Consider the following 22,116-nt stretch of genomic DNA (forward strand, 5'->3'; position numbering starts at 1 on the left):
TGTGTGGAACTTTTCTGTTTTTCCTCAAAACAAAAAAAGAAAGGCTAATTGGAGCCAAGTTTTGAGTAGCTTTTTTTGTTTTTCTGTGATTTTACATTATCAAGGGAATTAGAAAGAAAGAACTTGGTTTGGGTTTGGGTGTGGGTAGAGAAGAAGAAGGGAGAAGAAGGGCTCTATTGCAGCAATTTTAGCTGTGGTGTGAAAAAAGCTCTGTCCGTAGTGTAGACAGACAGTGGAAGAAGATGAAAGAAGGGATGACAGCCAGTAGCCAGTTCACACCTTCGCATTTGTTTGTTGGCTACTTCACTATTGTCTCTCTTGAAATAAGTAAAATAATAACACAATTTCTTCCTTTCTTAAGGTTACAATTAACGTAGCCATGTCATGTCATGGGCTTAAAGCGCGGCTGCAAATTGCATGGTTACAATTAATTTCAAATATAATTTTGGGACATAAATATATATATAAAAAAAGATTATCCACTAATAATATAAAATATTTTACACAATCATTCAATCACAATTTATTATATATAATAAATATATTAACTTTTAAAATAATTATCTTAAAATAATTTAAACAATAATTTATGATTAAATGATAATATAAATTATTTTAATATATATATATATATTAAATTAACAATGAAACTAATTGGAATACGCATAAAGTGCATGTTTGTGTTTTTGTTGTAGGCAATTCCAATATGTGTTTGTCAAAGCAGTATTTTTGCTATTATTTCATGTAGTGTATTTCGAAACTTATCACAAATGTGAAAAATCACATCTACTTGAAAAAATAACTTTCATTTTGCTTTGTACACAATTTTTCACATTTTAGATGTGATTTTTGAAAATAATTACAATTTTCACATATTAAATAAAATTTCTTCGATTTTAATGAATTTTCAAAGATCTAATATGTACATAAAAAAATTATATTATTAAGATGGTATATGTTGATTATTTGGTAACCATATCAAGTTGTATAAGTAGTATTAAAACAGTAAGAGTCAAGTATCAATCTCATAGAGATTTCGTTGTACTCAAAGTCATATATATATAAAATATTTAATCAATTTGTAACTCAAATTGAATTTTGTTCAATGATTAACGATATGTATAGACTAATGTGAATTAACTATAAAGCAAGGAACATGAAAGATTCAGAAAACAAACGCTTAGAAATTGTGAGATGGTGTTGTGATGAGTTAAAGAATGTATTGGGGATTCCGTGTATCAGAACTATTTTTTATGTAATCGTAATAGATTTTTCTCTTTTTAACATGAATATGATTATTATCCACATCTTTTAATATACTCTAACCATGATCCATTAAGTGAGAGAGTCTAAATCATCTAATATCACTCCTAATCCCTGAAGAGTTATATTAAATAATTTGCATTACAAAGATGGATAAGTAGGTTAAATAATACTATTCTATCCCTAGATATAGATTACCTAGATGTTTTTCTCAACTTCTTAGCATGTAAACATTTTCTGATGCTTAAATCCTAAAACAATTCATGAAAATAGATAATTAGACCATATACATGTGAATGAGCACAGGAAAGAACAATAATATCAACATCATATGAATAGATAATTTAGAATCATTATATCAAAGAGAGTTTGGGTTGTAGAGCTCCCAACAATCGATGGTTTTAGCATCTCATTGTCATGAGAGACTTACAAATATAAAAGGTGGGATGAAATAGAAGAAAATGGAAGAGAAATCCGAAAATGGATTCCCTTGCACTGGCTTTTTTGCTTTGCTTTCCTTCTTGTTTCTCACTAAATGGATGTTGATTTTATATATAAAATCCATTTTTTTGCAAATATCTTTTCACTTGATAACCAATTAGAACTGCCACTATGCGTTAAGCCTGCATATGCACACATTGCAAAGTCCTATTGACATAAGTGATCATGCATTAAGCTTCTAGATGTATGTGTGTTAAGCCGTGTGTTAAGTGAGGATTGTCGCGCTAAGCGAGACACTTCAATTCTTCAATCTTCTTTCATACCTTGGGTATATTTCTATAAAAAAATATAATCAAAATTATTATAAAATTATTAACTTTATCATTTTCTGGACAAAAACTTAAAAAAAATTAAATTCTTATTGTTTTAATACAAAAGAAACAATACAAGAGAAAAAAAATTAAATAATTATCACATAATTTCAGTATATAAATAACACATGTATAATACTTATCAATATGATATAAAAAATATATATTTCTAAAAAGTAATAATAAAGTTCCCTATAACTTAGTAGTATACTGTATACTAAAGTATTATTTAAATTTATAATATCTTTTTAACATCTTTGTAATCGGATTTGTAGGTTTTTTTTTTACATAATTTTTAAACAATAAAATAGTCCATATAGCCGTTGTTGGCACCGTAGCATTCTTTCTTGCGTTCTGTTAGGGTACAACATATGTATGCATTGGCATTTTGTTTTATTCGATCATTAGTTAATTAATAAAATTTGGTGTTTGATGGATGGGTCCTTTTCCCTTTTGGTTTGATAGTGGCAACGGCGTAATTTGCGTTACAACGGTCGGATCTCTGCAAAAAGCGCCACATGCTTGCCAGCCGGGAGCCATTCTACAAGTGGGGCCCACTAGCCCAGGCCGCATGGTGCGAAGGCTGTACTCCGCGTAATTACCGTCTGATCGTTTTGACTTATCTCAACCGTTCCTGATGACAACCACGTGAGTCCAGCCAAGTAAAGTGTTCAATTACCGCCTCAATTCCTCTCATACATTTTCATCTTTTTTTTATTCTGATTAAGGACAGACTTTGATTTTGACACATTATACCCCTTCTGTGCCAGTTAATTAGTTAAAACAGAAAACGGTTTGCCAGCTGAGTAACAGAGGTAATAATTTTCTTGCTCTGTCTTTCACTCATGCTAGAGTTATCAAACTAAATTCTACATAATAATTCATTCAAATTCTCTCTTTTTTACTATACCATTAGTATGAATTTTGAAAATATCAATTAATTTTTGTTTGAAAATTCTGACTAATTATTTTTAATAGAGTTTTTTTTATTAATTACATGGCTTAATTCTAAATTTCACAATTCAATTTTCATAATTTCATAAATTTATCATTCAACTTTTATTATTTGTTGAATTTTATCATTCAATTTCTTTTTTTATAAATTTTACCATTAAACTTTTAATATTTTGTAGATTTTATTTTAAAAATTTTATTATTCAGCATTCATCATTTTACTATTTTTTTCTCATTTTACCATTAGGTTATTGACTAAACCACATCATTTTTTGTCTTAACTTTTTCTTTGTGACACATCAATAATAGTAAAATATACAAAAATTTAAAATTTAAGTGATAAAATTTAAAGAAAAGAATAACTTTCATGATAAAATTTACAAAATAATGAAAATTAAATGATAAAATTATAATTAAACCTAATTATATTTATTTTTCTACAATACTTAAATATAAAACCTCATTAAAAAGAATATATGTTGAATATCATGCTAATTAATAACATGTTGGTTTTTAAATTAGGATTTTAGTATTAAGTTCCTAAATAAAATTCATCTGACATTGTAATTTACTTTTATTATAACTTATCGGTCTTGACCAAAAAAAACAAAAACTAATCAGTCTTGATGGCAAATTTGGTCACGAAGGAAGTAATAATAAAGCTGGCATAATGATCGTGTTCAAGAAAAAAAAAATTAAGCTGGCATAATGAAACTGTCCTTTAATGTATTCCTTGCACAACGAAAGATAAACACTGTCATTTTGTATATTTGGGCGGTGATAAATAAGATTCAATTTCTATCTTTTGAATGTGAAATAGGTAAGCATTAAAATTGGAAAACGTGTGGTGATTCAAGAGAGATTTAGAAAAGGAAATAAATACTTGTGAGCCAAAATGAGAAAAAAAGCATAAACCTTTGGTGGAACTAGCTAGGACCCTCTCCCAACTAACACCATGATTATATCATGACATGGTCCTTTCTTTTTTCTAGTAGCATCTGACAGAGTTAAACATTCTTGACACCGCAAAAATGCGAAGCAGCTCAAAATCTTCAATTACTTGTGCAAAACAAACAATGAGTTATAAAGAATAGTAACCTCACCCATGTGTACTATAATTTAGTCATTTGATTCTATATATAAAAAAAAAAACGCATTTTGATATAATTTACTGATAAAGGTGACATTTCAACTAACTTTGACACTTGTGTACTGTTATCACTTATCAGATATAATTAGCAAAAACAATTTGAGAAGAAAGCTGAGAGATTCAAGAATTCAAGAAACATGGCCTGAATTTATAAAAGGTGGATTGTAAGACTGACAAAAGATTCTGTGTGTGTCTTTTTAATTAAATAAAAACCAGCTGTATGCTTGCATAATATATCATCAGATGCACACGCTGTGGGATAAATAAAACTTTTAAAAAAAGCATTTATTGTATTTTTTATTATTATGGTCAGTGTACTATTTTATTTCATTATCATTAGATGCCCACGCTGTGGGAGTAATTTTTATACGAAATATTTTTAATTAATTAATTTTTTAATTATTATATTAAAATTTTCTATCAACTTTCCTTTTAAAGAATCTTTAAATTCTTTGTTTTTACTTAAATGATAAAACATTAATTAAAATATTTAGGAATTAAAAAATTGGTGAAAATTGAAAAAAGGTTCAAATTAGGTTATGAAGAGGCAAATTTTGAAAATTTTAATTTTTGGATAAAATATAATATTTCGATTAGTTGATTTTGAAAGGGAAAAGGTTTAAAATGCTTTGTCTGCTTTAATTCATGATTATTAAAAAGGAAAATTTAAGAATTTTTAGTAAATACAAATTGATAAAAAAATTAAATGTAACAATTAAAGAAAGAAAATAATTAAGAGTTAAATTTAATTGAAAATATTGAAAATTAAAATTATACATTAATTATAATTGAGACACTAAAAGTATAATAAGCCTTAAAAATGTGTTTATAAAGTTAAAGTAAATAAATAAACAATAACTTTACATCATCCTATAGATTTTTTTAATACTTTATGAAGGAAATATTGTATTTTTTTACAGAGAAGGAAATATTGTATTAAAAAAATAAATATATGTCCTAGAAACTTTAAAAGTATTCAATTCTTTCTTTATCTAACAGTACTGTTTTTTTACACGATCTAATAGTACTAGTACTACTACTAAGTAAAAAGATTTTATCGATAAATTTTGAATTATTCATAAACAAATAACAGTTTCTATCGTGGGAGCCTGAGTTAGTAATTAACGCTGCAGTGGTAGATAGCATGTGGACATAATTATGTCGATGCTTTTCCTATCCAAGTAAGTAATGGGTCTAAAGTCTAAACATACAAACACACAGTCCTTAATAACTGGGTTAGATAATGAAATAATTTCCCTTCATTGTGTCGAGAGCCAAGGATATTAAAAATTATTCAATGGATTTGAATAATTCCATGTTCTCTATCCAATTCCAATCCATGTTCCACCTTTTAATGAATTAATCGGGCCAAAAAGGTAAAATGATTGCGAGATTTTGAAACAAATTATTAGGCTCCTCCTAGTTCCTACCTCCACCGAGGAAAAATAAAATGAAATGAAATTGTATAAGTTTTGATTCAAACATAAATTAAGATTGCCATTGCGTACAAGTTTTCAATTGTACTATATTTCGGTCTTGCTTGAAACACTAGCAATTGAAGCCACCTCCCACGCTCACTCATGTGATTGTAATGCTATTGAAAGCGTATTGACATGGGACAACAGACTGTAAAGTGGGTGGTTGGGAATTATAAAAACTATTCTAGTCGCGCAATTGGCAACATTCAAGGACAATGAACCAATCTTCAAAGATTGATCATTAAATACTAAACCTACCTGTCATATTAATAAGGGTGTATTCGATTTCTGTCTTTTTCTATAGATAAATGAAAAATCATTTTATCCACACTTTAAGCTCATGCCTTTTGATAAACGATAAACAAACTTAATAAAAAAAAAATTAGGGGAGACTTATTATTGTGGCTTGGTAGAGCAGTTAATGGAAGAAGAAAATTTTCGGGTGGCTTGGTCATTCATTTGTATGCCATGCCCATAACTAAATAAAGTCATTATTTATATACTTGGGTGACTAAGTTCGCATTGCAAATCCTTTGGAGATGAAAATAATTTTGAATTGAAGATGAACCTCTGATGGAAGCTGCTTATACTATCCGTAAAATGAAACAATATTGACTGTTGCTCCTAGTTAAGGCAATCAACATCTATAATACTTGTATCCATAATTGGATAACAACCAAGAACTCGAAGAAAACTAATAAATTCCTGAAATCACTAATAGAAAGAACGGATATAACATTTATGTTAACATTGATTTTTTTAAATATTAATATTAACAAAAACACGATGACATATTCGTAAATAACACGAGTTGGTTAATGTTAATTTTTGAAAAAGTCAATGTTAACTCACTCATGTTAACATTGATTTTGTGTTAGTTAAATTAAATTATCAATCTTTTTCTCTTCTCACGTTTATTTTGAATCATCTCTCACTCTTCCTTACATTTGGTGCTCTCGTTCTCCCTCCCTCTCATTCTCTCACTCTCGCGCTCTCACTCACTCACAAAAGTTAGTCTTCAATAAATACTTGTTTCCACTGTTATTTTCCCATCGCTTGTTTCTGTGTTTGGTGTTAGTCACTCGAGTTTTGTGCGCGACTTTCTGCCATAGAAGCTTCGATATCAACATAGAAGGGATAGTCAAAGTACCTGCCACCAGAAAAGTTTTATGCCTAAAATCATAGTTTCGCAATACATTTCTATACAAAATACAAGAATCATAAGATCATAGTGGTGAAGTAAAACTATACCCAGTCTGATTTTAATCGAAGACTTGGAAATATTTTTATTAGAATAAAGCTATATTATATTAGTGGGTGCTAGGAAGAGTTAATGGACAAGCTTAGTAAAATAAGTTCTTTTCAACTTATTTCAGTAAATTTCACAGTGAGGCTTACAACTAATAAATTTTACTGTTACAAATCTTGAACAGGGAACAAAATTACTTACATGGCACTCCCTTCATCTGAATCATCTACAACCCTTAACAATGCTACTTCAGTGGACGACTCTCTATCTGAATTTACATGAAGGAATAACAGTAATGAATGTGTGTTTTAATTTCAAAAGTCGAATATCAATTAAAATAACACAGCTTTGACAAATCTCTCGCATAGGAAAAGCTGACAAGGCTTTGAACATTACACCAGGACCTTCTCCTAGGCTGAAAACAATGCTAGTCTGAAAGAAAAGACATGAACTCATCACCAAATTCATAAAAGGATAAATATAAGATTTAATTGTAAATTTTACACTCAATTTTTTTCATATTATAAATTTTACCACCTAAATTTTATTTTGATAAATTTTATCACTTATCAGTGACTTTTCACAAAAGTAAAACTTGAACGACAAAATTAAATTTGTAAAATAATAAAAGTTTAATAATAAAATTTATAATTAAGCCTAAATATAAACAACTAAATTTGTATACCTTATGGGGCCTGTCAGTTCCTGCAATTATAGAGACTCTGGCAAGGACCAAGAAACGAGTAACATTCACATCATCATCCTACGAGAATTGCAATAAATTACCTAGACTTTAAATCTTGACTTCACCAGCAACAACAAACATGTTTTTGTTTTATATTTTTTTGTGAAATATCCAATGTAAGCATGACTTGAAAGTTGACATGTTGAGGCAAGCCATTATTACATAGAAGAACACTAAATATGATTGATGTAATCCAATAGTATTGTAAAGTTGCTGCTATCTTAAAGCAGAATCATGCATAATACCCATCCACTTATTCAAATGAAAAAAAATAAATAATGCATTATATTTAGGGGAAGGTTAGAAATACACTCTCATATTCTTTCAAACATATTCTCTCTCTGTTAAAATTGAAAACTACAAAACTCAGATGAGAAAATCATTAAATATAACATATGGTTCATAAAATTTAATTATTTTTAATAAATTTCAACTAATAAAAAAGTATGTTGAAAAGTATAGAAAGTGTGTTTCTAACTTTCTATTATATTTATTCACTCTTTATCAGAATGGAAAAAATAGAAAAAGAACTGTGTATGACTCACAACAACTTCGATCGTCTTCTCCATTCTCACATTAGGCCATCCTAAAAGGTAGTGGTTAACACGCAACTTCACCTCCCCAACAATGTGCAGCCTATGGCGAAGAAGTAAGTCATAATTACGGTGGATGCTTCCAGTAACAGAATTTTCAATTTATCACTGCAGTAGTTATAACTTACTACAAGTTAATGCATCAAATACACACACATACACAGAAGAAATTAATAATAAAAAACAAGGAAAAATAGAACCTTAAATGCATCTTCAAAATTTTCATATGGCACAGTCTCACATTTTGGTTACGCTTTCAAAGCTGCATCCTCACTATATGCCCCTGGAAGTCCCTGTATTGGCCAATTGACTAGTTAGCAAAGGCGACAATGCCATGAATTTGAAAACAAACTATCAAGCATCATACCGGATAAGCCAAACGCACCTTTGAAAAAACATAAATTGCACCTATTATATTATGAATATATATATATATATATATATATATATATATATTTTTTTTTTTTTATCTGCATGCATACACATACATATGCTAACACGGGTGCATGGTTCAAACTTCAAAGTGTACTAAATTACTAATTAGACTAAAACAACAATTTAGTTTACTATAAGAAGCAAATATCAATGTAATATCTGAAGCCAGAACTATACAGTGCATGCCTGCACTCAAAAAGTCGTAACTATTCTCCATTGATGCCATCCTATGGTGCATAGATATGATACGAGCATCGGATATGGCAATACATCAATTCTTAAAAATTAGGATACGATATGTTTAAGATACGTATTCAATTATAAATTTTTTAAAGTACTCTTAAGTCTTAACTACACGATATTACAATAATACATGTTAAAATAGAAGAATTTGGAATAAAAGAAGTGATGGGGAGGGAGATATCATATAGTAACTTACTAGGAAGATTCTCATCTTTATCATCAGTGTCTATACAACAGCATTCCCATTTGCGGCATTTCTCAAAATCATATCTTAGATTCCCAATCAGAGAGAATTGGCAACACCAACACCCAATTGAGGAGGAGCTTTGGAACAACCCCAGATGGATACGCCCTTGAGAGACATCACCCCAATCTATAGTGTCAGGGAAGAGACAGAGAGACAAGTTCAGAATTCAAAGTAGCTAGTTTAATGGCATGATCAAAATTAATTATTTTTCATGCTTTTAATTTTTTTTTAAAGTGAAACACAAAATGGAAAAAAAAAAAAACAGGTACAGTAAAATATTGAAAGAGGAAAACAAAGAAAAGAAGAAAAGCAAAAAAGATAAACATGACATGAGGAAGAAACAAGATCGTAGGGTGCAATTAATACTTATACCAAAAATTAATATCGATCAATAATAATAATTAAAAACAAATGTAAAGTGCAGTGCAACATTGAGGTATCGTGAACTTTATTTACCATTACCTTTTATTGTTAACAAGTATGTATAAATTACCAAATACAAAGTGAATTGAAATAGCAAGACATATGTTTCATGCATATACAACATAAATTAATGATGAAAAGAAGAAAGAATCTAACGCAAGGTTTTTTTTTTTTATGTGACACCCTCTATCTTGACATATATATAAGTAAATAAAAAATATATAAAAATATAGAATTAACTAAAATAATTTTATTTAATTAACATAAAGAAGCTTATGTGAGTAAAAGTGCCACATTCGCTTTAATATTATTAAATAAAATTTATTAAAAATATATTTAACTCATAACAAGGCTGTCAAAATTTTAAATTTTTTTTTGTTAAATCAGTGAGATAAAATAAAATAAAATAACATCATACAATTAAAATAAAAATTCATCCCCAGTGTCACATCCTATCAGAGCATTGAGTCTCAACGTTCTCTAGTACGAGATTCTTTAAAGTCATCAACCTAGTCATTTGCTCTCACGAACACAAAGTTTGAGATCATCACATGATCCAAACACAAATAGCACACAGAGAATGAGTTATCACATTTTTAAAAAAAATACAAATAAACAAAGACGTAATCAAAATAAATTATGAAAGTTTTATAACATAGCTCAACATAATACAATTCATGTCACTTCACCACTTTATCATTTAAAATTCATTTTTCAATCACCAATCATGTTACACATGAATCACACACTCGAGTCAAGACGTAATAACACTCATCTATTTCATAATAAACAATTAGCAAGCGTTATGCAACAATTATACTAAGGCTCAAACCTATATGCAATGTGGTATCATGTCAGTGAAAAATTATCCTGGGATGCTTAGAAATACATAACAAGACACACTACACAATGGGTATGTTAGGTCACTCTCACTAAGTAAAATCATAAGGTGACTAGTCAATATCACTCTATTTTGTGAGAGCGCTCCAATAATATGGGATCAATATAGGCTTAAAGGAGCACTCAAATCGAGTGTCTTTACTCCCAAGGCTCAGACTTCGAAGAATCCGTTAGGGTCTCACCTTCCTGATTCAGGTCTAATCCCTAAAACAATTTTTGCACACAGACACTGCTCATAAATTATACAATACTCACGATCTCACACTTGTGTTTCAAACACGTCTAATGTGGAAGCAAAACTTCATGATGAATCAACAATGATTCAAAGGTGTTTTGATGATAACAATGATGACAACAAAAGATGATAACAATGATGACAACAAAAGATGATGACAAAGGTGATGAACAAAAAGCTCAAAGATCAAAGAACAACTCAAGTGAATCAAGAACAAGTCAAGAGTTCAAGAATCAAGAAGAATTCAAGACTCAAGAAGAAAGTCTACAATCAAGAATCAAGATTCAAGATTCAAGATCTCAAGAATCAAGATCAAGATTCAAGACTCAAGATTCAAGAATGAAGAAAAGACTCAAATAAGATAAGTATTAAAAAGTTTTTCAAAACTTTGAATAGCACATGAGTTTTTGACAAAACCTTTACCAAAGAGTTTTCACTCTCTGGTAATCGATTACCATATTGTTGTAATCGATTACCAGTAGCAAAATGAGTTTGAAAAAGTTTTCAAACTGAATTTACAACGTTCCAAATATTTTCAAAAGGCTGTAATCGATTACAATGTTTTGGTAATCGATTACCAGTGTCCTTGAACGTTGAAATTCAAATTTAAATGTGAAGAGTCACATTGTTTCACTCAAAAGCTTTGTGTAATCGATTACACTTATTTGGTAATCGATTACCAGTGTTTGTTTCTAAAAAATCTAAAGATGTAACTCTTCAAAAAGGTTTTGACTTTTTCAAATGGGTTTTAAGTTTTTCTAAAAGTTATAACTCTTCTGAATGACCTTCTTGACCAGACATGAAGAGTTTATAAAAGCAAGGCTTTGTTTTGCATTTTCAATTCATTCATTCTACCAATCAATCTTTTCCAATTCATTCTTTACACAAGCAAGTTTTCCACATTGATTTCTGAGTCTCTTTGAACTTCTTCTTCTTCTTCCTTTTGCCAAAAGCTTTCCAAAGTTTTCTGGTTTTTCCAAACCTTGAAAACTTGTGCTATTCATCTTTTTCATTCCCTTCTCCCTTTGCCAAAAAGAATTCGCCAAGGACTAACAGCCTGAATTCTTTTTGTGTCTCTCTTCTCCCTTTTCCAAAAGAACAAAAGACTAACCGCCTGAATTCTTTTGTGTCTCCCTTCTCTCTTGTCAAAGAATTCAAAACGACACAGTCTGAGAATTCTTTTGATTCTTCCATTTCCCTAATAAAAAAGTGTTCAAAGGACTAACCGCCTGATGATTCTTTTGTATCCCCATTCACAAAGTATCAAAGGTTTAACAGCCTGAGATCTTTGTCTTAACACATTGGAGGGTACATCCTTTGTGGTACAAGTAGAGGGTACATCTACTTGGGTTTGACTGAGAACAAGAGAGGGTACATCTCTTGTGGATCAGTTCTAGTGGAGGGTACATCCACTAGGTTCAAAGAGAACAAGGGAGGGTACATCCCTTGTGGATCTTTGCTTGTAAATGGATTTTTACAAGGTTGAAAGAAATCTCAAGGACCGCAGGTCGCTTGGGGACTGGATGTAGGCACGGGTTGTTGCCGAACCAGTATAAAAACTCTTGTGTGTTTGTTTCCTTCTTCCCTACTCTTTTACTTTCCGCTGTGCATTTAATTTTCGCTTTTACTTTCTGTTAAGTTTCTCTTCTACTCCATATTCTCTTAACAACAAAAGTAAAAGCCTTAAAAGAGTAATTTTTAATTAGTAAAGGTTTAGGAATAATTAATTCAACCCCTCATTCTTAATTATTCTGAGGCCACTCGATCCAATTTAACACTTTAGGTTCCTATCTAGGAATTCTACATTTTTTATTTAACACTGCGCATAAATATTTTTCTCAAGGTAAACACCAGTCGGGTTATTGTATAATTCACATCTCACAACACAAGTATTGTCATATCAAGTGTTAACCACACACTTATTCACAACCAAATTTCATAATAAACAATTTTAACATATCACAACGTCACAATCCACCATCACATGTTTACATGCATCTCACAAATTAACGCATGTTCAACTTTGCACTTATACTCAATCCCAATAACAATGTTATGATCTCAAAACAGCATGTTATCTCACAATTCATCACATATTCAATTTATCACTTAGGCACAATTTCATAATCTCAATATAACAATTTATCATGCCAATCTAGCAAATCTTGTTCAAAGTACAAACAATTTTTACAAAAATGTTTCTCTCAACATAAGGAGTAAAACCCCTCAAACAATTTCACACAATCATATCAAAATCAATGAATCAAAATCCTAGGTTAAAACACGAAAACACCAAGAGCACTCAATTTTATCAACCAATTCGCATCAGGACATCAATTGGTTCGTATTTATAATTTAATAAACATTCCGAAATAAATTTTAATTTAATCCCCTAAGGATCCTTACACATGTTCATTCTAACCCAAATTGCGATAAACTCATCCCTTACCTCTAAGCAGGCTCACATGTGTAGTCCGACAATGATAACAGCGTCTCTAACAGTTCCCTAAGATTCCTTGAATTTTTCCCCAGTTTTCTCTATTAGGGTTTCCAAGCGTTAGAGAGAAGGGGAAGAGATTGTAGCCTCCATTTCACTGTCAACATGCGAGACTAATTTCTCTCTGTAAAACCATTTTTCGCAAACCTCAATGGTGAGAAACTGTGTGTATTTGAGTTACGAAGGTGGTGTTCAAATTTCACAATCATCCAACGGTTAACGAGTCCAGGATCATAGTTTTACTGGGACAGATTTGAGTGTATACAAGAAAAGAGAAAGCTAAGTGCGAGGGACATTTCTTCCACCATAGACATTATCTTGAATATCTCAACGGTGGATATGTATGAAAATAAGTTTCAAACCTCATGTTAAAATTTTATGACAATCCAACGGTTAACAAGTCCGAGTTTATCATTTTTACTGAAATAGATTTGAGTGTATGCAAGAAAAGAGAAGATTTTGGGACAGGGAGAAGAGAAAACGAATGTGAGAGAACAAAAAGTAGAGATACATCGTAAGTCTGAAAACTAACCTAATATGTCTTTATTTATATCTAGGGTCTTTTAGCTTATTATTTATTCTATTTATTTATTTATTTATTTGTTATAAAAAAAAACTCTATTTTTTTCTATCAAATGAATAAATAATTTTTTTTCTTTCAAATCATTTAATTAATAAATCTATTTCTCCTTATTTATCCAATTATAAAAACTTCATTGTTTTTTTAAAATTTTATTTATTTTTAAATAAAAACTTTTTTTAATTTATTTTATAAAAAATTGGATGTTACATCCTACACGTTTTGTAATGCCTTGGGGTGTGTTGCTGCTAATGGTATTTTGGCACTCTATCCACCAATTGAGGTATCTGCAGGGATAAAGAGGCAGAGGATTTTTCCCTTCAGAGCCTTCTTTTCTTGTTTTCGATCGGTCGTGTCCCCCGTTAAAGTTACTAACTAATCTTTTTTTCTTTTGACTGATTCACTCCACAAATCCCTACTTTTAGGCACAACTAACCGACAAACTATGTTCTTTCCACATGTAGAAAACTCGTTGTTATTGTAAGTGTTATCTCGGTGCAAGTATATATAGCAAATGCAAAGTTCAAGGTGCATGGATGCTTTATTTCAAAATACACTATATATGTTTCCCAAAAACAATGATGCTTTGTTGAATAATTTTATGTATATATCGGATTAGTCCCTTATAGTCACTATCCTAAGACTGCCATGCTTTGTTAATAACTCATTTATCTTCTCTCGTTTTCTGATTTTTACTTTCATTGAATTCAAAAAAATAAAATCACCCGAATAAAATTGGTTATTCCTATATAAACTTTCCCCCTGTGCTCTGTCATCACTAGTCATATACATATTCAGCCCATATAACTATATGGCCCTCTTTCCTCACTTTCCTATTTTAAATCCGCCAGACATGCAGAGATATTGTTGTTCCACTGTACGAATGAATAGTTGCATGTTCCTGACAGAACCTTAACCAAGACCAAACCAGAAATTTAACATCCTGCACCATGACAAAACAATCAACAGAATCCATATTAAATATCACACCATTTCGCTTCTTCCAAATGCAAAAAACATAACAGCTCCCCAAATAACTTTCCAAGTATGAATCTCCTTATTTGTCTTTCCAATACCCGAATGTGCCCAGAAGTGACCTTGTAACGAATAGGGGAAAACAAAAGCATAATTTGATGAAATCCAACTATAACATGCTTGCCATATTCTTTGAGCCAACTCACAATTTATGAATAAATGATATGCAGTTTCGGGGTGTTGGTTACACAGAGGGCATACCAAATCAGCTTCCTCCGTAACAATTCCTCTTTTCATCAAGTTCTCTTTCGTAGGTAATCTATCCTTCATAGATCTCCACTTAGAAGTTTGAATTCATTTATCTAAACAAAGTATTTAGAGAATAAAAGAAATTTCAATCAGAGCAATTCAAATTTCATGGTATTTTAAATTTATTGTAATTTTAATACTTCTCATTCAGACATAACTTAATAAAAGAAATATGAATAATAATTTATAATTAATTAACTATGGAAGTGTTTCTGCACACCTTAATTAAACAAAGTGGCGATTTTTTACGGTTACAATAATACTTAAAATATTTAAAATTAAAAAAGTCTTTTACGATGAATATTAAAAAAAATTACCCAATTTCTCTTGTAAGATTCCATCAATCTTAAAATTGATTGCGGGTTGCTCTACATTGATATGTTCCAATCAAAACGTCTTAAATTTTACAACAAATGAATGTCTAGATCGAAAGAATTGAGTGGATCAAGTTAAACTTGTGCTGCAAAAATGGATTTCTCCACATGGAAACTTGACATAATGCACATTCTCTTTCATTCTTAGTCAGAATGAAACAAACTTTTAATGTTGTTACTTGCATGGTAGAAGCAACCTGAATCACGTGAAATAAAATATTTGAGCTTAGATTGAAACAAAATGGATTTCGTATAATCTACAACATTCAAATATTTTATTCTCACACATGCTTCAACAAAGTTATTTAATTTTCGACTATGTTGATCAAAACAAAAAAGGTAACAAAATTCCTAATCAATTAATTTTAAGATTCACAAAATTGTGAAAGACAAATCAAGCACGGAAACTTTACGTTTTTCACAAAGGAGTTTTTAATTTTTCTAATTTTTAAATATTTTAAATATTATTATAGAAATTGCCACTTTATTACTTGTGCAAAGACCTGTCCCGACTCATAAGTATTGTTTTGTGGCTATTTTCAATCGTTATTATGTTAAAATTACTAACATTAATTCTAAACTAACAAAAGAACCTTAAGCCTAATTTAAAAGATAAATGATCAAATTAAAATAAACAAAAAGATAAAAGATTAAGAGTGTTATTTAGAAGAAAAAATTTACAATAAACAATTTTTATTAAATTTGCTTTCAAGATACATCTAAAAAAATTAATATAACAAATAACGTAAAAGATTTTTACCAGAGAATTGAATCGGATAACATTTGCATCATATTTCTTTGAAAAACAGATTCTCTTGTAAGAATCATTAAACATGATATGATAAAATTATAATAAACATTCTCATAAACATAAATGAGCAAAAAATGAAGGAATGGGCTTTGAGCAAGAACCCATAACTTTATGTGTGTTTATGGGAAGGTAAACAATTGATGAGTACAAATTGCCACCCCAAGATGTTTTCCGATCCTTTGTGACTACAAGTCTTTTATCTCCAATTTAATTATTTATTTTAATTCTTCTGATCAGGGTGGAATGGGCGTATAAATGCAGAATTCATTTGCCAAACATTGAGTGAGGCTGTCACAGTGGCCTCAGTAGCATTGTTGAACAAGAACAACCTAGCAGCTCCATAGATTGCCTTTGTTGGATAAACCCGAGATGTCACAACCGTCCTTCCACCTTGAGCAAAGCTTTCAACAATAGAATGGTCCACCTAAATTATAATTAAGATTCATTAGCTAATGTTTATAAGATATGCACTTATTTGAGCAAGAAAACTAAAAGGGTCAGCTCAATTAATTACCAGTATCCGCAAGGAAAACTTTTCATCTTTAAGTACTGGAACAGCGCTGCCAACGATTTGCTTGCGAACATCATTTGCCTGAGAAGACCTACAAAAGCAATGTAACAAATTCAATATTGAATTTTGGTACAACCTAACACAAAATTATTTTATGTCTCTAATTAAGTTGATGGGTATAATATATAGTGTGTTTTGGATCCAAAAATATGGATAACTTTCAAGTTCAAAATTAATAGATAGTCCAATACCTTGATTGATCAGCGCAAAAGGAAGTCTTAAGATTTCCATTGCTCCCTTTAATGACATAAAAATACTGAGGAGTATACTCAAAAAGGCCCTCATCTGCCAAAACCAAAAGACCAAAAGGTCCTAAGGCACCACGTTGTTTAGATCCACCACTGTTGCCACACGTGTACTCCTCGTTGGATTCAGGTGTTTTCTCAAGGGTTTCCTTGTCTATCTCAAACTCGGCAACAATGTCCAACTGTTGCATTGGTAGATAAAATGTAATGTAATTTAACTTCACATTTTTATTCATGTCTACTAGCTAAATGTCTACAACTTTAGAAACTTGATATCATGAACACAAACCTGTGTGGCTGTTTCAATATCTATTGACACGACTGACCCTGGTTTAGCCTTCAAATTTTTGAATTCATCACTTCTCAATCTCAAACTCTCCACCTCAGCAACAGGCCACTGAAGCAAGTTGCTGCCAGTCTTCCTATCAAGCTCCACAGTTCTAGGAATACTCTGTACAATCAAAATTTAACAATTATGTTACTAATATTAATAATAGAGTCAGAGAACACATTTACTCATTAAAAATAAAAAGAAAAGGAAGTTTATTAGAGTTGTCATTCAATGGAAAATTGTGATGTATCGTAAGTTATTGACCTTACGATAATTGTCCTAAAAATCATACATATAACATGATTTTTGATTGATTAACAATATAATTTTTTTAAAATGGGTGTATAAAAATTAAACTCTTATATTATATATAAATATACCTGAACTGAAGCCCAACCTTTGGCTACATCAGCATATTCACTGTCAGACTCTCCAATCCAACCCCACAAAAGTCTCCTCTCCTTATTCTGATCATAAAACGTCTTGGATGCATAGAATATCCCATAGTCATACCTTAATCCAACACCAACATCATTCTTAGCATCATCTGGTGTGAACAAGACACTCTTCTCATCATAAGTCCCAATTGCATAGTAATCATGTCTATCATCATCCAGGCTCACCTTCATCACATGCTTCACCTCATCCCCATTAACAGATGTATCCAATCCATTCTCATTCTTCTTGGACACAGGGAAGAAGTCCACACACTCCCACATGCCGGTGCCATCGACAGCGCGAAGCAAACCCTCCTTGAGCTCATAGCTCTTGAAGTCCTCAGTGTCATAAACCAATGCAATGCCTGTTTTGTTGAGCTTGGATCCTATGGTGATTCGCCACTTCCCTTCGGAGGTGAGCCACGCGGTTGTCGGGTCGCGAAAGTCCTTAGCACCAATGCCTGGTGGTGGCACCAAAACGGGGTTTCCAGGGTATTTGATCCAATCCACAAGGAGAGGGTCAGAGGGGTCTGCAGGGTATGCAAGGTTTTGAACCTGCACTGACTCGTTGGTGGAACCTGTGTATAACATGATGATTTCACCGTTTGGTAAGATTGTGGCTGAGCCTGTCCACACACCTTGCATGTCATACCATTGATCAGCCACCATTGCTAGTGGAAGGTGAAGCCAGTGGATCATGTCCCTTGACACTGCGTGTCCCCAAACTATGTCACCCCAAACTGCACCGTTCGGGTTGTATTGGTAGAAGAAGTGATACCATCCCTTGTAGTACATAGGACCTGAAATGAATGCATAAATTGTAGCAACCATGTCAAGAAGGTTCTCACTTCTCAGTAATTATTGTGGATCCAAACTATTACAAATTATATAATTGAACAAAAGAAGTTCAAAGTTATGTTTGGATTTTGATGGAAAGAGATTACATAAAGTTGAATTAGAATTTTTTTTGTTTAAATTATCTAAAATGAAAGGAATGACTAGAAAAAGATTTCTTGCACAAGGGTGACAGCAAAATCAGAATTTATAATTTCATGTATATTACTCAAACTCTACTACTATATATATATATATATATATATATGCTAAAGCTAGTGGGTATAGAAAGAGATAAAATGAAATTAGATTTTTTTGTTTAAATAATTAAAATGAAAAGAAATGAAACTAAATTTAATAGGATGAATTCTATTTTATTCCACTAACTATCCTTTTTCTTCTCCTAAAATTAAAGGAGTGAGATAAAATATGTTTTATTTATTTATTCTATTATAAAAATACTTTAACATAAAATAATTATTTACTTTTATTTCATTTCATTTTACTTCCTGTATCTTATGTCATCTTATTTCATTTTATGCTATTCAACTCGATTAAAATATTCATAATATGCCATTTTCCTATATTGTCGGAAAAGTTAATTGCTTCTAGATCGATAATTTTGTGGGGCTGGCTTAATTTCTGATACTTTATACTGCTAAACCAAAATTTCAGGGTGTTAAAATCAAACTGAACTACTCAGACCCAGCTCAGCTTTAACTCGGTCCCAGTATTTAGATGCTATTTATTATTTATTACAATGAAATGAGACAATTCAATCCGAAATTAGGAAAATTAGAAGAATATTAGCAAGAAATTAAACCAGGGTTATGCAAACTTTAAGCAAGGTAGAAGTGCCCTTACCGTTAGGATCTGAAGCAGAGCAAACCAGATTCCCCAATCAGTCCAAGTCACAGCAATCCAACCAAAAAAAAAAAGGGAAAAAATTAGCTTGAGATAAAAGAGAATTGGTATCGGCAGTACAGCACCACTTGTCAAAACATTCAGAGGTAATCACAAACTTTTATTTTATTATTTTAATTAAAACAAATCATTCTGGCAAGACGGGGTTTGACCCCATAAAAAACTCGTTTTAAAAAAATAAACTTTTTTTACAGGCTAAACGTTGATAATTGTCTCTATCACTTTTCATTACCCTTTTCCTTTTTGTTCACTATAGGATCCTTTTCCAAGTAGAGACACCAATGAAATCCTAATCCATATAGTTATACTTCAGAAACCACAAAACTGTGACAATCGTTTCTTAAATCCCATTCTCACCGCCGAAGAAAACTATTCATACAATACGACATCTTTACAAAGCAATCAAACAACAAAATGGAAGTTATATTGGCAGTTAATTTCAACCGTGTCATTCTAAACAAAGAATGAAAAATTATAGTAGTGTTTCGAATCATGTGATCTTAATAATTTCTAAGTGATATGTAATCATGTTTTTCAATCTAGGAGAAAGAGCTAATAACATAATGAAGGTTGTGAATAATTTGTCGTCATTTGGGAGTAGATGAAAAAAAAAATTACCGTTCATCCAGTTTTTCTCTGGTTGGAAATGAAAAGCAGTTCTCTGCCATGACAGCATGCTATTGTCCCAAGGAAATGCTTCCGAAGCTCCATCTTTAACCGCAAAAAACATGCTTGATGACTTCTCCGACACCCCAGAAGAAACACCCCGCGAAACCGGGTACCATTTCGGAGAAGGCACCGATGTGGGACTAGGTTGTTCATCGTTCGATGCTGGCGATGACACGTCAGCATGTGGCGCGTTGGAGGCCCTGTACCCTCCAAAGGCAACAAGGGAAGAGAGCAAAAACAAACCGCAAATCATTAGAACAAGGTCCTTCCGAGTGCGTGGATTTGGAGCATCGTCAGAGGAAGTGGGTAACAATGGTTTGCGATGATCCATGGTGAGAGAAAGAAATTGGATCAGACGCTTAATAAGTGGTTGGGATGGAAAGAAAGAATGGTAACAATGGAAATGTAGTTATGACTTGGCCCCAACTTTGGAAGAGACAGCATGCATGTGTGCGAGGATTGGATTGGATTGAAAGTGTGTGAGTTGTGAAGTGTGAGATGCTATGGCTCACATTGGCACATTTTATAGGTCTGGAGAAATCCAATATAGTTGATATGAAAATTGAAAATTGAAAAATATTAGGAAGCATTGATTGTGAGGTGGATGAGATAGGACCCGGTGTCGAGGTTCAGAGTTCAGAACTCAGGCATCTATCTGGGACAACATGCATAATTGGGGGGTTCATGGCCCCACAGTTTTCAATTGCAATGATTCCTCACTCTCTTTTGTTTTGTTGTTTGTTGTTCATGTGTAAGGATGGTAAAAACCTTCAATTTTGGAAAAGGTTATTATTTTTCATTACAAAAAAATTATGTGAGTTTGATGCGGCAGGATTCACTTCCAAACACATCTCAAGACTCAATGATTGTTTATAATTTTACTAACAAAATTTTCACATTAGTAATAAGATTTGAACTCACTGTTTTAACTATAAGTCTATTAGACTAAAAGGTTATTTTACTTGTACATTTCAATTTGGTACCTGTGTTTTAAAAGCGTTCTGCATTTGGATTCATATTTAGGTGGTAATAATTTTAATATTTGTTCCTGTAAAGAATTTACTTATATTTTTATTGACAATAGAAAAAATTTAGACACTCTAAAGTACTATTTGACACATAGTAAGAAAGAGACAAAAAAGGAGAAACGTAAGTATAAATATTATATTTCATATGATATAATTGGAAAAAATATAGAAAGATGAAGACTGTTGATTAGGTAATTCAAAAATTAAAATATATTCAAAAGTCATTGTTGTTTTAGTAACTTAACCATGATCTTCCAGTATTTAATGTAAAATATAATTATTATTTTTATTTATAAGATTCAAGTTTAAAATGATATTTATTTATTTTTATAAGACTCAATCTATAATATTTTTATATTAATTATTTTTAGATCAAAAGTACTCTTCATTAAAATAAGAAAAAGAAGATATTTACAAACAATTAGAAGAACAAAATATTAATCACAATGATAATTCTGAAAAAGTTATAAATTTAATATAAATTTATTATTATTAATTAAATTAATCATTTTTATTAATATTGGTAAATTAGATAATGGAGTTTTATATATAAGAACGGAAGGAGTATATCAAAAATTAATATTAATGATGACAAAATAATAAAAATTATTGAAAGTATGGTATATAATATAATTAAACATTAAAAAAATAATTTATTTTTAATTTAAAATATTACAAAAATATTTATTTAATTTTCTAAATTTAATTATGGAATAGAATAAATGACACTCCCATGATCCATTTTTTCTTCGGAGAATTCCCTCCAACTCGTTCGTGTATGGAAAAAAATTGAATTTTTGTTAA

The 22,116-nt window shown here is 30.9% G+C and overlaps 1 protein-coding gene across 1 annotated transcript; it reads right to left on the bottom strand.

Moving 5' to 3' along the window:
• Positions 1 to 16,196: 16,196 nt before the first annotated feature.
• Positions 16,197 to 20,803, bottom strand: LOC114393400 (acid beta-fructofuranosidase-like). Its single transcript, XM_028354738.1, has 7 exons — positions 20,234 to 20,803; positions 19,556 to 19,564; positions 17,801 to 18,657; positions 17,379 to 17,540; positions 17,036 to 17,271; positions 16,788 to 16,875; positions 16,197 to 16,697 (listed from the first exon to the last, which is right to left on the bottom strand). Exons 1-7 carry the CDS (start codon positions 20,613 to 20,615, stop codon positions 16,494 to 16,496), a joined length of 1,938 nt encoding a protein of 645 aa, XP_028210539.1. The 5' UTR covers positions 20,616 to 20,803; the 3' UTR covers positions 16,197 to 16,493.
• Positions 20,804 to 22,116: the final 1,313 nt, after the last annotated feature.

This window comes from Glycine soja, chromosome 17 (genome assembly GCF_004193775.1).
Source record: "Glycine soja cultivar W05 chromosome 17, ASM419377v2, whole genome shotgun sequence".
Lineage (NCBI taxonomy): Eukaryota > Viridiplantae > Streptophyta > Magnoliopsida > Fabales > Fabaceae > Glycine > Glycine soja.